The 13,577-nt window shown below is 64.0% G+C and overlaps 1 protein-coding gene across 6 annotated transcripts in view; it reads right to left on the bottom strand.

Moving 5' to 3' along the window:
• The window catches only part of DYSF (dysferlin), a 111,619-nt gene that overhangs the window by 91,407 nt on the left and 6,635 nt on the right, over positions 1-13,577 (bottom strand). For all 6 annotated transcript variants that reach the window (XM_044428698.1, XM_044428696.1, XM_044428695.1 and 3 more), the window contains exons 2-5: positions 11,328-11,383; positions 9,669-9,760; positions 3,073-3,178; positions 769-883 (exon numbers count right to left, since the gene is read on the bottom strand). In XM_044428698.1, coding sequence (XP_044284633.1) covers positions 769-883; positions 3,073-3,178; positions 9,669-9,760; positions 11,328-11,383 — 369 coding nt within the window. The remainder of the gene's footprint in view (positions 1-768; positions 884-3,072; positions 3,179-9,668; positions 9,761-11,327; positions 11,384-13,577) is intronic.

The following is a 13,577-nucleotide window of genomic DNA, read 5'->3' on the forward strand; positions in this document are numbered from 1 at the left end:
GGCACCCAGGTTCTTGCATGGTTAGTGTTTCACATCTGTTCTTGTCCTTCCGGATCTTTACACTGCTGCTGTTTATGTTTGCTTTACACTGTGGTTTTACACCCTTAAAACGTCATGCTATGTTTTGTCATGGTGCAGGAGGATTTTATGGTTTTAACTGCTGAGAACCACCCAGAGAGCTTTGGCTACTGGGAAGTACAGAAACGAAAGGAGGGAGGAAAAGAAAGGCAGGCAACACAACTGTAATCACAGTGCCAGCTAAGATTAGAAAAAGTCTCAGCAATTTCACAGTCTGGGGAAATAGAGGGGCCCTTGCTAGGCAACAGAGGGGCCAGGCGAGCCTCGCTGGGGAGGGAATTCCACAGGTGTGGTTTTATGAAAGACTATCCAGCGAGTTACTGGCTTGCAGTCAGGAAGAGCTTCCATGCTGAGGGGCAGTCTAGCTGCCCTTACCAAATGCTGGGGGCACGCTGGCCCTTCCGTACTTTGCCCGAGAGCGTCTCCCACTCGAGTGTCCGCTTGGCTGCCCTTCCGCTCGAGCTCCCGGGCAGCGTGCAACCGGTGCCACGAGGGTGCCGGAGTGCAAGACGAGCGTGCGAGGAAGGACAGCGCAGGGTCGGGGGGACAGAGCTGCGGACCAGGTGGACTGCGAGCCCCACGCGGGATCAGGCCAACACGCGAAACAGAAGCACCGAGGTCGCGGCACCCCATGGCGAGTTCGCGGCACCCGGAGGAGCCAGCGCGGGCCGCGAGGGGGGAGCCACTCACCCGTCGTCGTGTCCAGCTCCGTGGGGGTTGGATTGGGCTCCGGCGGGGCGGGAGGCGGGAACAACGGCGCTGCGCCCGGGGGCGGAATATAGGAGACTTGCAGGATCAGACATGCCTGCAAGCAGAGAAGGCGCCTGGCTGGAAGGGCGGGTGGTGGATTCCAGCCAAGGGCACTGGGCGCTGCCTGCTTCCCCCCACCTCGGTCTCCGGGAGAGCAAGAGGGCGCCGAACGCCTGAGGGCCACCGAGGCTTGCTCACGGCACCCACGAGCCGGGAGGGGGGCGGACCTCCCTGGAGGTCTTCGGGGAGGACCCGGGCAGCCTTCTCCCGGGCAGGTTCCTGCTCTGGGCCTCCTACGTCAAGTTGCTGGGGCTGACGGCCCACAAGGAGCCCCCCACCGAGGCCCACGAAGCCCCTCGCGGGCAGCAGCTTTGATTCACACGGCACTGACTGCCCCACCGAGTCCCAGGAAGGCAGAGCGCGTGGGCTCTCCGGTGGTGCACAAGTTAATTGAGCAAGTCATCCTGCTCCGGAAGAGAAACAGCGGAGGAAGCAGGCGCCGTGGGAGATGAGCCGGGATGCGGCCACGAGGGACCGGCCAGCCCCTCCGCCAGCATCCGTTCCAGTGGGAAGCGGCTTCCCGCAGCTCTCCTGCAGATCACGCATTCCCCCCACGCCGGAGGAGAGGCAGGGTGCCCTCGCCCAGGCGGACGTTCTCCTGGGCCGCAGGGGCTGTCGCCCCTTAGCCTCTCCCACGCCCGGCGAGCTCCCCGCCGCAGCAAGCTGCCGGGGCCACGCAGCAACACCTGGCCAAGCCCCGCGGCTGCAGGGCACGCCTTCTGCGGGGCAGGGGCTGCCGCCCACCCCCCAAGCTCCAGCCGGCTTGGGACGGTCCACCGGAAGGAGCGGCTCTTCTCCGGTGTGCCTGCCCCGCGGTGGCAGCGCCTCTTTTCCGGATGAGCCGGCCGCACCAGTGCGGTGGGGGCACCAGGGGAAGAGTGCCCTTTCTCAGGCCCCGTGGAGCGCCGGATCCACCTGGTGTCTCCACCGCACACACCTCGGCACCAGCGCAAGGCGCTCCCCTCCGTACACCCCCGGAAGCCGACCTCTGCTGCTCCAGCTGGTCGCACCTGAACATCTCTTCGTTGGGCTTCTTCGGGGGGGGGGGGGTTGGTTGGTTCCTATTTTAATGCCATGGGGGGTGTGACTGGAAACCTCTCCAAGAGCATTTGCCCGTGGGGTGGCATATCAGCATAAAAGAGGAACATCCTTCGCTACACAAGAAGTCAAGGAGCTGCGTGGCTCCATGTGGGGAAAAAGTCCCAGAGGCCACCGGAGCGGGAAGCACATATCAGGACCACCAAGAAAGCCTCAGGGAAGCTCGCAAGTCCCCCAGGCCGAGTGAGCAACAAAACGGAGGTGGGAAATGGGAGGGGGGTGCTTAACCCCCCCCCACTCCCGGTGCCTGCCATTTGCAGCCCTCTCAGGACGGGCTGAGGGAGGAAAGGGGCGACATGAGGCCAAACTTCGAGAGCCGGGAAGCTGCGGATGTGCAGGTTTTGTTGGGTAAACCGCAAAAGTGCCCCTTCCCTACGGGCTGAGGCCGCTCAGGCCTCCCTGCGCCGTCTGGCCGCACTCCCAGCGCACACGCACAGGTCAGGGTGGCACTGAAGCTGCAGCGGGGAAAAGGCTCTGGTCCGTGGGCGGCTGCTGCCCGGGAGCCCCAGACGCTCTCCGGCTGCAGCTGCGCCCAGACCGGGAGGAGCTGCCCTGACAAGGCCGCCCTCTCCCCTCTTTCCTCCCCTCAGGGACCCCCAGGGAGATGCGGGTGCGGTTCCACCACCCGCCACTAGCCGCCAGGATGCGTCCGCTGGGCGCTCCCATCCAGAAGCCCACCAAGGTGCCGAGCTGCTTTTATAGAGCGTATTTCACATCTTCCAGGGAATTCGAAGCATCTTATATGTTTCCCCTCCTCCTCGCCAGCTTATCCCCACAGCAGCCCTGCGAGGCAGGCTGGGCTGAGAGCGCGACTGGCACAAAGTTACCCGTGAGCCCCGTGGCTGAGCAGGGACTGGAGGCCAGAGTGCCGGAGTCCCTGTCATGCGCCCTGCGCCACTGCCCCGCACTGGCTCGCCGGGTGGCCACCCGCCCAGATGCCCCCGGGTGAGGCCGACGACCCAGCCTGACTTCGACTGAGGCCCAGAAGCAACGTGGGAGCTGGGGGGACAGGGGGCGCTCGTGTGATGAGGCCCCCGTGGCCTGGCCAGGGATGCTGCTTGGCCCTTTGCAAAGGAACGGACTTACCCCTGTGCTCTGCTTCTTGGCATCCAGCAGAGGGGCGTTGAAGCTGGCAGCCAGGTTGGCGGAGGCCAGGACGTCTCGCAGGGGCACATGGGCTTCACCCAGAAACCTGCAAGGAGAGAAGGGGCCAACTGTTACCGGGTGGACATGAAGCTCTCGGGGAGCTCACAGCAGCACCCGGCAGCCGTCTGGACACGTGTCGGACCTAGGCAACTTCTGAAGCTTAAACAAACAGCTCAGATGTTGAGTGTTTCTGCATTTTGATTTAGTGTTTTATTCCGTGGAATGCTTAAATTCAGACTCAGGAGCAGCTGAGCTTTTCCTGACAACATTAGAGCTCAGCTTCATCAGGTAAGGCAGCTATGTGAAAAGCTGGCTTGCAAAACGCTGTAACTGAGGGGAGACGCGCCCGCACTGATCGCTCTTTCCCAGAGGGGGAGGGACCTTTGCACAGCCCTTTTCCAAAATGCTCGAGGGGCAGGCATGAGGGTGTCCCCAGGGGGCGAGGGGCGCGGCTGCCTCTGCGCCTCCCGGGCCAATTCAGGGGACTGGGCCGAACCTGGGCTGGGCCACCAGACCTGATCGAACGCTGAGCCGCAACCCGCCCGGGCACCGTGAAGAGACCTGGGGCCTGCCTCGGCCAGCCACCGCCGAGGGAGGCATGGCTGATGGCAAAAAGGGAAGGGGTCTTTTCGGGGTTGCCCACCCCGTGCCCCGTTCTGGAACAAGCTCCCCAGGGGGGCCTGCCTGGCACCAGCCTTGATATCTTTGATGCCGGGGAAGACGGCCCTCTACGACAGGCCAACCCCAACCCCATAACAGCCCATCCATACTCCACCCGGTCTCTCTCCATTTGTGGGGGGGGGGTCACTCTTTAGTACGGGCCTTTAAACGTCATCCTCTGACCCCGTCTGTGCACACTACGGCCTGAGGGTCTGTTTCGCCTGCCTTAAGATGTGTTTTATTTTACATTTTGCATTGGGATGGGCTAGAAAAGTTTCAAACAAACAAACAAACAAATTTTTAAAAAATGTGATGCAAAATGTGGACGTGATGGAAAGGAAACTCTCTTCCCAATCCTTCCCATTTCTCAGAGGAACACAGGCATAAATAACCCTTCCTCGGCGCTCCCCAGAGAGCAGCTGACCTTCCAGAGGAAACGGAGAGTTTCCAGCTGGAGACGGGCAAGTGACGGACGATGCGTCAGCCGTGCTAAAAAGGAAGAGGCAGAACGGCTCTCCAGAGCACCTTCTCGTCTTTGCCCAGGCAGATGCACAGGCTCGCACACAGACACACAGACACACACAATAGCGCAGTAAGATCCCTTCCCTCGGAGGCTGCCTGCAAGGGCTTCCTCGAAGCTCCTCGGATCACTTCCCCTCTTCACTTCCCAGCATTGTTTGAGCGGCAAAGATGGCCATTCTCACCCCAGAGGGCCTTTTCCTGCTCCTCAGCCCCTGACACAACGTGAATCCGCCAGCAGCCTGGCCGAAGCCGCCCGGCAGGAAAGGCTGGCGAAGGACAAGCGAGGCCAGCAGGAAGGGGCGAGTCCCTCTGGGTCACAGGCTGGCCGGCGAGCCGCGATTCCGGGGAGAGGCAAGGGGGCGCTCACTCGCTTCAGTTCAGGCCCACAACTCTGAGCTTGCCCCCGCCGGGTTCCTCCCATGCCCCCTGCCCTGCCCGCAGGTCCCGAGTGAAGTTCACCCCTCCGTTGCGGGCCGCTCACCTCCTCCGGAGCCTGCCCACACCCCGGCGCTGGCACCGTCCCTGGGAGCAGTTGGAATGTCTCCGCATATTCCACTGCTTCCGTCCAGGTCGACTGAAAAGGTCCGAGGGGGAGCTTGCCAGTGGAATGCAAGGTGCTACTTTAAAACCCGGGGACCCCTTTGCCTCAGGCACTGCCTCCCCCCAAATCCAGGGGGTGGGCTCTTCTCCCCATCCCCTCTATGCCGAGGAAAGAGCCACCCAGGCACCTGGAGCGGCTTCCAGGGCCACTTCGGCCGACGCTCTCGCAGCTGAGAGCCCCTCCTGCTTATTCAGCGAGGCTTCCCATGGAGCTAATGGCCGGCACCACCAGCACACACGCCCCGGTTTTCTCATCCATTGTATCTGGTTCTTTTACTGTCTGGGGACTTAGGGAATATTGTTTTAATTAGTTCTCTGTGTATTTTTATCGATAGAGGCCACTCTGAATGCTCTCGTACAGAGGTACGTGGGGTCATCCATCTTCCAGGACTAACTAAGACAGACGAGTGCTTGGGAGACTGCGGGCGATGCCATTTCCGCCCGTGGGCAGGCACAGGAGGCATGCCCGGGCAGCCACGCCTGGCTGCAGCCCTTCTCCCACGGGGCCGCCCTGCAGGAGAAGCGGGACACGTGCGGTGGGCCCAAGCAGCGGGGCCCTTCCGCCGTGCCTGGGGCTGAGGTGGCCCTGGCCTGCTCCTTCCAGGGAGTCCTGCAAAGCAGCGCCACGGGCAAACCTCTCTTCCCCACGTTCCCCTGATCTTTCCGCCGTCGCTCAGCGCCGTCTCAGAATACTTCCTGGGGCGCGCTCATGCATCGGCCCCTCGCCGGATCAGAGGGCGAACGGGTGACGAGACCAGGCCCCGCACTCAAGCCTCCGAGCACAGCTGACGGGGACCAGCACGGGACGCCCGGCCGACTCCTCAGGGCACTCTGAATCCAGCCTCTGCGGCCGCGCACAGGATACACCAGTAAATGCCGGGCGTCAGCTTAAGAGTGCATAAACAGTCTGCGAAAACCAGACAGAGACGCTGGCAGCAGACGCACGGGGCGGAGGCCACGGTGCCCGAGGAGGCTCCAGGCTTATCTAGCGGAGCTGGGTGGAGGTTTCCCTACCCCGATAAGGAAAGGATGCCGGGGGAGCAGCGGGGATCCTTGCCGTGAAGCGTTCCTGGGGAGCAGAGAGGGCCGCTCGCTGCGCCGGCCTGGGGCAACACGCAAAGCAGGGGCAAATACGACGGGGGAGGAGATGCTGCCGGGTGAACACGCATGAGACTTACGTGATCCGCACAGCTTCCGGCGCAGCCCTGCCTTAGAGGGACACCGGCGCCACGGTCAACTTGAGCCAGGCAGGCCACCCGAGGGCTCCCCGTGCACCCCCTCCCCACTCCAGCCCCCTTCTGCACCGAGGCCCCCCAGGGGCTCAGCACAGGCCTGGCCGGTGGCACAAGGGGTGGATCGGGGTAGCACCGGCTGCAGCTTTGGGGGATCCCTGGGCAGAAGCCCCCGCGGCCCCTCCCTCGGGGACCTCGCCTTCTCACTGCCACCAGCTCCGGCGCCTCCGGACCACTGCATGCCGCTCGCCGGGCACCAGGGCACCAGCCGCAGCGCCCACACCTGACCACTGCCGGGCCTGGCCAGAGCGAGAGGCTCCACGGGAGGAGGGGCGACGTCTTTGGCCAGCGGGCCCTGCAGGGGCCGGGGGCCCGCCTGGTGCCAACCCCAGGGGCCGGCCCCAGGGGCTGCAGCAGGGCCAGGCTTGCTGACTGCGGCGCACGGCCGGGCCAGCAGAGCGCCACCGAGCAGCACCGACACGTCCCGCTCGCCCCGCCCCATACCGAACCGGGGGAAAGCAAGCCGGGGGGTGGGGGCAGCGTGGGCTGCCCCCAGCGTCAACCTAACCGGCCCCGTCACTTCCGTGGTCCTCCCGGGGGCCTCGTGCGGGCAGATCCACCCGCCCCCTCCTGCTCCAGCCTCAGCGGCCTCCGAATTCCCTGCGGCTGAACCACCCACGCTATTCCGGGACATCCTTTTCCGAGACGGCTATTCTTACACCGCCCCTCCACGGCTCGCCCGTCCTCCCTGCCCCACTCCGGCCCACGGCCAGCCCCGGTGCTGACCCACTGAACTCCCGCGGCCTGCTCCGGTGCTGTCGGCCGCAAAGAGCTCCCCTCGCGGGAGGCCCGCTGGGGAGGGGGACAGGGCGCCTCCCTGCGGCACCAGGACCTGGGCTGGCGCAAGCGCCTGCCGAGACCGCGGCGGAGCCCCAGCACCGCCTTCCCGACAGGCGCACGCAGCGGGGCGGGGAGGGGCACCGTGTGCCGGGGGGCTTTTGGCCCAACCACCGGGCGGCTGGAGGCCAGGGTCAAGAGGGCCTCCCGGTCCGGTACAGAAGCCGGCCGGACGGGCTCTCGCACCCGGCTGCACCGCTGGGCGGCATGCGAGGCTGGGCGCCCAGGCCGGCCAGGTGGCACACGCAGCGGCCCTCCCGCAGTCGGGGAGGCCGCCCCCCGCCGCCCGGGTTCTGCCATGCGAGGCCACGTCCTCACCCCGCCCAGCTGCCGGGCTGCCCCGTCCTGAACGGCATGGACCCCCTGCTCTTCCCCCCTGGGGGAGCTGCCAGCCTCCGCATGCACCGCACCACACAGAGACCACGCGGAAGCGCATCTCTGCACGCGGCCCCGTGGCTCCCTCGGCCAGCAAGAGTGGCCTGCCCAATTACAAGACACACTTGCCCAGGAGTGGGACGGAAACCCGGCTCCAGCTGCTCCCCCAGCCAGGCAGTGCCGGGCGCTCAGCCGAGCCCCGACTCCAGCCCGGTCCAGAAACTGGGTCCGTGCCTCCGCCACCAGCCCTGTGCCTTCAGAGCGCCCACCGCTGAAGTGCCGGCCTGAGAGCTTCGCGGAACGAAGGCTGGCCGTCGGAGAAAGCGCTCCAGCCGCCTGCCCACGTCTCCCCGGCCGAGGGAGCTGCAGTGGGCAGGGCTTGGATCCGGTGCCGCCATCCTGAGAAAACCGCGAAGCTCCACCACAGCCACGGTACGGCTAGCGAAGGCCTCGGTGGCCACTGGGCCTTCCCGGGCACTGATGCCACTCGGTGGGCCTTTCCCGGCCAGGGCCCCGCGGAGGCTCTGCTGTTCCCACCTGTGAGCACGGCCAAACGCCCCTGGGGGCCGAAGCCGCCCTTTCCTCCCAGGTCAGCAGCACTCGGACGCTTGCAAGACGCGGCAACAGTGCCAGGACGCACCTGGCACTGAAGGGGGAGTGACGGAGTCCCACGCCTAGCGAGCCCAGCGGGCAGGGGCGGCTGACAGACTGCGACCTGGTAAGCACCACGAATGAGAGGAATTTGAACCCAGCTCTCCCTGCCCCGTGCCCGGTATTTCAGGCGCACCAACTTCAGGTTTTACTGCAGGACAAACACTGAGGCAAGATTAGGACACGGCCTTATAGAATTGGAGCGAAATGGTTCTGGGGTCCTTTCCGGCCAGAGCTAACCACCAGCACAACTCAGGCAGCCGGTGGGATTCCTTGGCCACCCCTGTGGGATTCTGAAATTTCTCAGCCACCCGGAGGCTCCCATGAAATATGCGCTCAGTGCTGAGGGACCACCCCGCAATGCTGCAAGGAATCCCAGACTGCAGATTTGGGGCGGCAGCCCACCTCACGGAGCTGCAGCCAGCCGAGCCCAGCCCAGCCCGGCCCGGGGGCCGCTTGCTCTCCCCTTCCTAGAATTGTTTCCCGGCCACTCAGCAGCAGCGTAAAGGCCTTTCCAGCCCTTCTCCCGGGTCCGTGCTGTGACCTCGCAGAGCAGGGGAACACGAAGACAGCCTGGGCAAATCCCCAGCCGTGTGACCCGAACACGCCAGGGAGGGAGGCCGCCCCGGCAGCTCGGGGGAGGGCTGGAAAGCGCGGCACGGTTCATGCACCCCACGGCCAAGGCCACGTGGCCTGGCGTCCTCTGGAATTAGGGCCCTGGCCGGCGCGTGGCGGTGGCGCCTTTCGGTGTGCCACCCCTCCAGAAAGCCTGGCTGCAAACTCTTCGGTGGGTTGAAACCCTTCGCATCTTTTGCACCCGAAGCAGAACAGAATGAGAACGGTATTGTAAAAGAAGACGACGGGCAGTAAGGAAAATAACAGAGGAGGAGGGCAGCAGGAAATGGCGTCAAGGGAAATGAAAGCCGAGCCACGATGAACAAAGTGCGCCGGCTGCGGGACGAGCCAAAGCGCCCTTTGCATCTCACAGGGAGAACCGTGTGCCAACTGGTCTCAGTGCGACGGAAGCAGCACATCGCGCCAGGCTTCAAGTGCGGCTGAGCTGCTCTTCCATTTTTCCTCTGTTGCCCTTTGGGGTGCTTCTCCCTCACCCCACCTCGAGGCCAAATCGGGTCCTGTTCCGGGCAGAAGCAGCACGTGCGGCAGCTCTGCCCCCCCATCAGCACCCCTATTCCCCAGCGAGGACCCCCGTCCACGCCTGCGCCCCAAGAGCCCTATCCCCATGTTTTCTCCCTCATGTTCCCTTACTCTGGCTTGCTAACGTTGCCTTTCCAGAAGTTTTATTCCCCGGGCTGATAGAATGAAATGGGGGGGCGGTTAAAAGGGGGCACCTGTTGCAGTCATGTCCCCCTTTGGGGTGTTCCAGGGGCAGCTGCCTGGCCAAGCCCCTGCTGGGCTGGAATCCATCCGCCCCCCGCCCCCCTTCAGCTGGCCCTGCCTGCCGTGCCCGGACCTGACCCGTTGGGCAACGAGGCCGGAGGCAGCCTTGGCCTCCCGAGAGAGAGGAGCGACCCGCCTGCGCACACAGCCCATGATGCGCGAGCCGGCTGCCCACCCCAGACGCCGGGCAGAGCTCCCTACCTGTTCCTGCCCATGGTTTCATGGTCCTTGACGACAACATGGAGTTCAGCATTCTGGTCCAGGGGAACCCCTTTCAGATCCCACTCAAAGCCCTAAGAGAAGGAGGACAGGAGGTTAGGGGCAGGCTGGACCCAGGCCGGCTCGGGGTGCTCAGCGCTGCAGGATGTGCTCCGGAGAGCCTGGGGGCGACTACACCTTTTCTACATTGCGCCTCATCTTCCAGAGCAGATTCCCGCAGCCGAAAAAAGGGGCAGCACAGTGAAGGAAGTGGCAGGCGGCAGAAAGCCAACAGGTGAATTTCCCAGCACGAACAGGGCGTCACCTGTTGAATTTCTGCTCCCTGCCAGGCACCTACTAAAAGAGATTCAGGAGCCGTTCAGCACTGCGGAGGCATCGCTTGGCTTCAGTTAGCCAGAGAGGGACTTCGGGCTCACGCACCACGTGGGCCTTTAATGCAGCACTGGACTGTTTAGTGGGGCCTTTCCCCATGGCCAAGATTCTCCCACAGTGTCTACTCACTAGTAAATCTATCCCAAAGAGATTCCCGCAACGTTAGCTAAAGGTTTCCTGTGTGTGGGTTCAGCTTATTTAATTGCTTCCTGTTGATCAGGGTGCGGCAATTAGTGCTGAATGCGTCCCGATCACCATTTCTGTTCCTGTGCCTGCAGCGTTTTTGAATCATTTCCTCTCGCTTGTTGTTCTCTGATTAATTTCTTGATTTCAGTACAAAAAACCAATAGGAAAAAAAATCTTAAAGGCAGGAAGCTGCGACTGAAACATCTCCCATCTTGTAGAAATAGAAACTGGGCCAATTAAGCAAGGGGTGCTTAAGAAGGTATTAATCAGTGAGCCTCCAGCCCTGAACAGGAATAAAGGGGCAGGACCGATACAAAAAGGAACTTTTAATCAAAGGCACAGGAGTCTGGAAAAGCCTTAAAAGTGCTTGACTCCCTTGCACTGAACAAACTGGTGCTGCCAGCAAATTTTACTGCAAATACATACATCAACGTAAGTAAAGTTTAAAAATATGCAACGCAAGAGGGCAGGATTTAAATGCCCAGGTAGCAGTGTTGCCTGGTTACCCCGGATCAGCAGGTGAACCGAAGATGGAGGGCCGGGGAAAAGACTGGCAGGCAAGCAACCCTGGCCCACAATTTCAGACTTGCAACAAAACTGGAGGACTCCTGGGGGAGCCCTGGGCCCCCATTTCTGTTATGGGGTTGCCCAGCCCTGACCTTGAGAGGCCTTCGTTGCACTTCTAAGTCCCGCCCAGAAAAGGAAATGGACGGAAAACTCTCTGCCCTGCGCAGTCTTTTGAGGCTTGCCTCTAGCAAATTTGCCATCTTTTACCTCCAGGAGCCGAGAGCTCCTGAGCCCAAAACCTCTGCCCCTCTGCCCCAGCACCTGGCCCTCCCGTTTGCCCAGGGCTCCACTTCCAGGCAGGCCTGGGCGCGCTCTGGGGCTGTGCCCGGCCGAAGCCCAAGTCAGCTTGGAAGCAGCTCCTCCTGCCCGGAGAGTCAGGGCTTGGCTGTGTCTATCCGCCCATGAGGGTTGGAGGCACGGGCACCCGCACCTGCCAAGCCGGGAGCCCTGGGCTGGGGGCTCCGTGATCTCAGGAATGCGCCACTCAAGGAAGCCAAGAGAGGGAAGGCCGCTCACCTCGTTCCACACGGGGTTGGTGTTGTTCTTGATCACCTTGGTTCTCTTCTTCACTCCTGAAAAAGACCACAGAAGGGTGAGCGCTCGTGCACCTGTCGGGCGACCTCGGAGGTTACACTCACCCGTCCACAGAGGGGAGGCAGGCAGGCTGCAGGACCCTGACAGAAAAGCCCAGGTGCAGCTGCTCAGGTGGGAGGCTCCCGGCAGGCGGCTAGGCCTCTGAGAGCAGCTGCCAGCTGGAGGGACCCCGGGGGGCTAGACGGACCCCGGGGGGCCTCACGCGAGGAGCAGCGACAGCCCGTCCCCACCCAGAGGGAGCTGCGGGACTCCCTTGCCTCTCTGCCGGCGATGCAGTGCAGGACGCGAGACGGCGAGAAGCGTGCGCCACGAGCGCGGGGCGATGGCCCCAGAGTCCGGAGGCCCGCAACGGAGGGAAGCGCAGGAGGCGAGGGAAGGGCAGCCGGGCCCTGGGCTGTGCAGAAGGACAGGGGCTTGGTGTGCACCTGGGCGCTTCCAGCCAGAGCTGCCCAGGGAAAGGCCTTGCGCACCGTCCACCTGTCCTCTCTTAACATCCTATCTGCGAGAAGGAACCGGGATGGAAGAAGTGCTGGGAAAACAGAATGACAGATGGGCAGGGATGATGGGAGCTCTAGTCCAAAATACGGACAGAGGGAGGCTGGGGAAAGCCAGTCTCCGCTGCTGGTGCGTGGCGCCCCTGGGACTCCGCCAGGCACAACGGCCTCCCCCTCGCGCAACGGCTGGAAGGCCAGGCCACTTCCTTCCCTTCATTGACGTTTCGTCTGGAGCATCACGACCGCCCACTTCCCAGGACACCCAGGGCTCTCCGACAACGGGCAGGGGAGGGGGCCTTCCGCCAGCCTGCACAGTGCGGGGGCAAGCCATATTGAGGACGGAGCACGGGGGGGGCTCGGCTGCCCAACGCGGAACTCAAGCCGTGCGCTGGAAGGCTCTCCCCCACGCGGGTGTGCAGACGGAACTTTGCGTGTGCATGTCGGCTTTGGCCCAGGCACACTGGGGAGACCCAAAGAGCGCAACCAGGGCATGCATGAAGGCCGCAAGTGCAGCCAGCCATTCCCCGCCCCACAGGAACCCAACATGGACCGGTCTGAACAAAGGAGCACCTCCACCAGCAGCTGAGAGACCCCCGGGCGGACCCCTGCAGGCCTCCCGGGGGTGGCATTCTGCATGCGGGGCCACGACCAGGAGGGCCCCTCCCTGCAGTCCCACCGAGCTTCATTGGACAGGGGCATGTGGGGGGGGGGCTTTGTGAGACCAGGCCGGTACATGGGGGAGGCAGGCACGTTCTGCCCCGCCGGCGGCGACTTGAGGCCTGGTCAGGCTCCTCGGGGCATTTGGCACCTGCCCAGCAGTGCTAGGCGGGGGGGGGGGCAGCAGCTCTGGGCAGCAACCCCTGCAGCAGCTCTGGCCATGGACCAGAGGGGCATCGGAAGCTGCCTCAGATGGCGCCAGGCCTTGCTCCTTCTAGCCTGGCGCTGCAGCACCGACTGGCAGCAGCAGCAGCTCCTCGCAGCTTCGGGCGGGCGTCTTCCCAGCCTTGCCTGGGGTCGCCGTGGGGCCCCAGCCGGGGATGGCTGCGTGCCAAGCAGGGCTCCAGCACGGGGCCCGCCTGGGGGTCCCAGAAATGACTTTTTAAGTGCTGCTCTGCAAGTCTGCCAGGAGCCCTCACCTCCGGCTCTGCGGGCTGGGGCTGATGGGAGTCACAAGCCGAGACCTCTGGGCCACAGGCCCAGCTGCCAGTGTTCAGGGAACGGGCCCTCCAGGCCGTCAGGACCACCATGGGCACCGCTGCCCCCCCCCGAGCCACCCAGAAGCAAGTTGCGCTGCGCGAGGAGGGGCTTCCAGTGGTCCTTGGGCCCCGCCTGCGAGAGCAGTGCACAGTGGCGAGCTCTGCCCTGGACAACAGCCCTGCGAGGGGGGCCTGCCCCAGGCTTGTGACCACTCCGGCACCAGCGCCCAGGCCTCCCCGTTGGCCCGAGCCCGCCTTCCCCAGCCCGGGGCCCCCCAACGTGCCGGCCAGCGACCCCCCTCCCCCGATTCCCAACACACGGGCCGGCGATGAGCAGCCAACACGCCCGGAAGGTGCCAGGCGGGCAGGGGCTGCTCCAACCAAGCCCAGGGGGCGGCAGTGAGGCCCGGTTCCTGTCCCACTCCGGGCGACCGCGGGCCGGTCGCTGGCCCCAGCCCGGCCTACCCCACAGGGCTGTTGCG

The sequence above is a fragment of the Varanus komodoensis genome, unplaced genomic scaffold, assembly GCF_004798865.1.
Source record: "Varanus komodoensis strain SLA01 unplaced genomic scaffold, ASM479886v1 scaffold2, whole genome shotgun sequence".
Classification (NCBI taxonomy): Eukaryota; Metazoa; Chordata; class Lepidosauria; order Squamata; family Varanidae; genus Varanus; species Varanus komodoensis.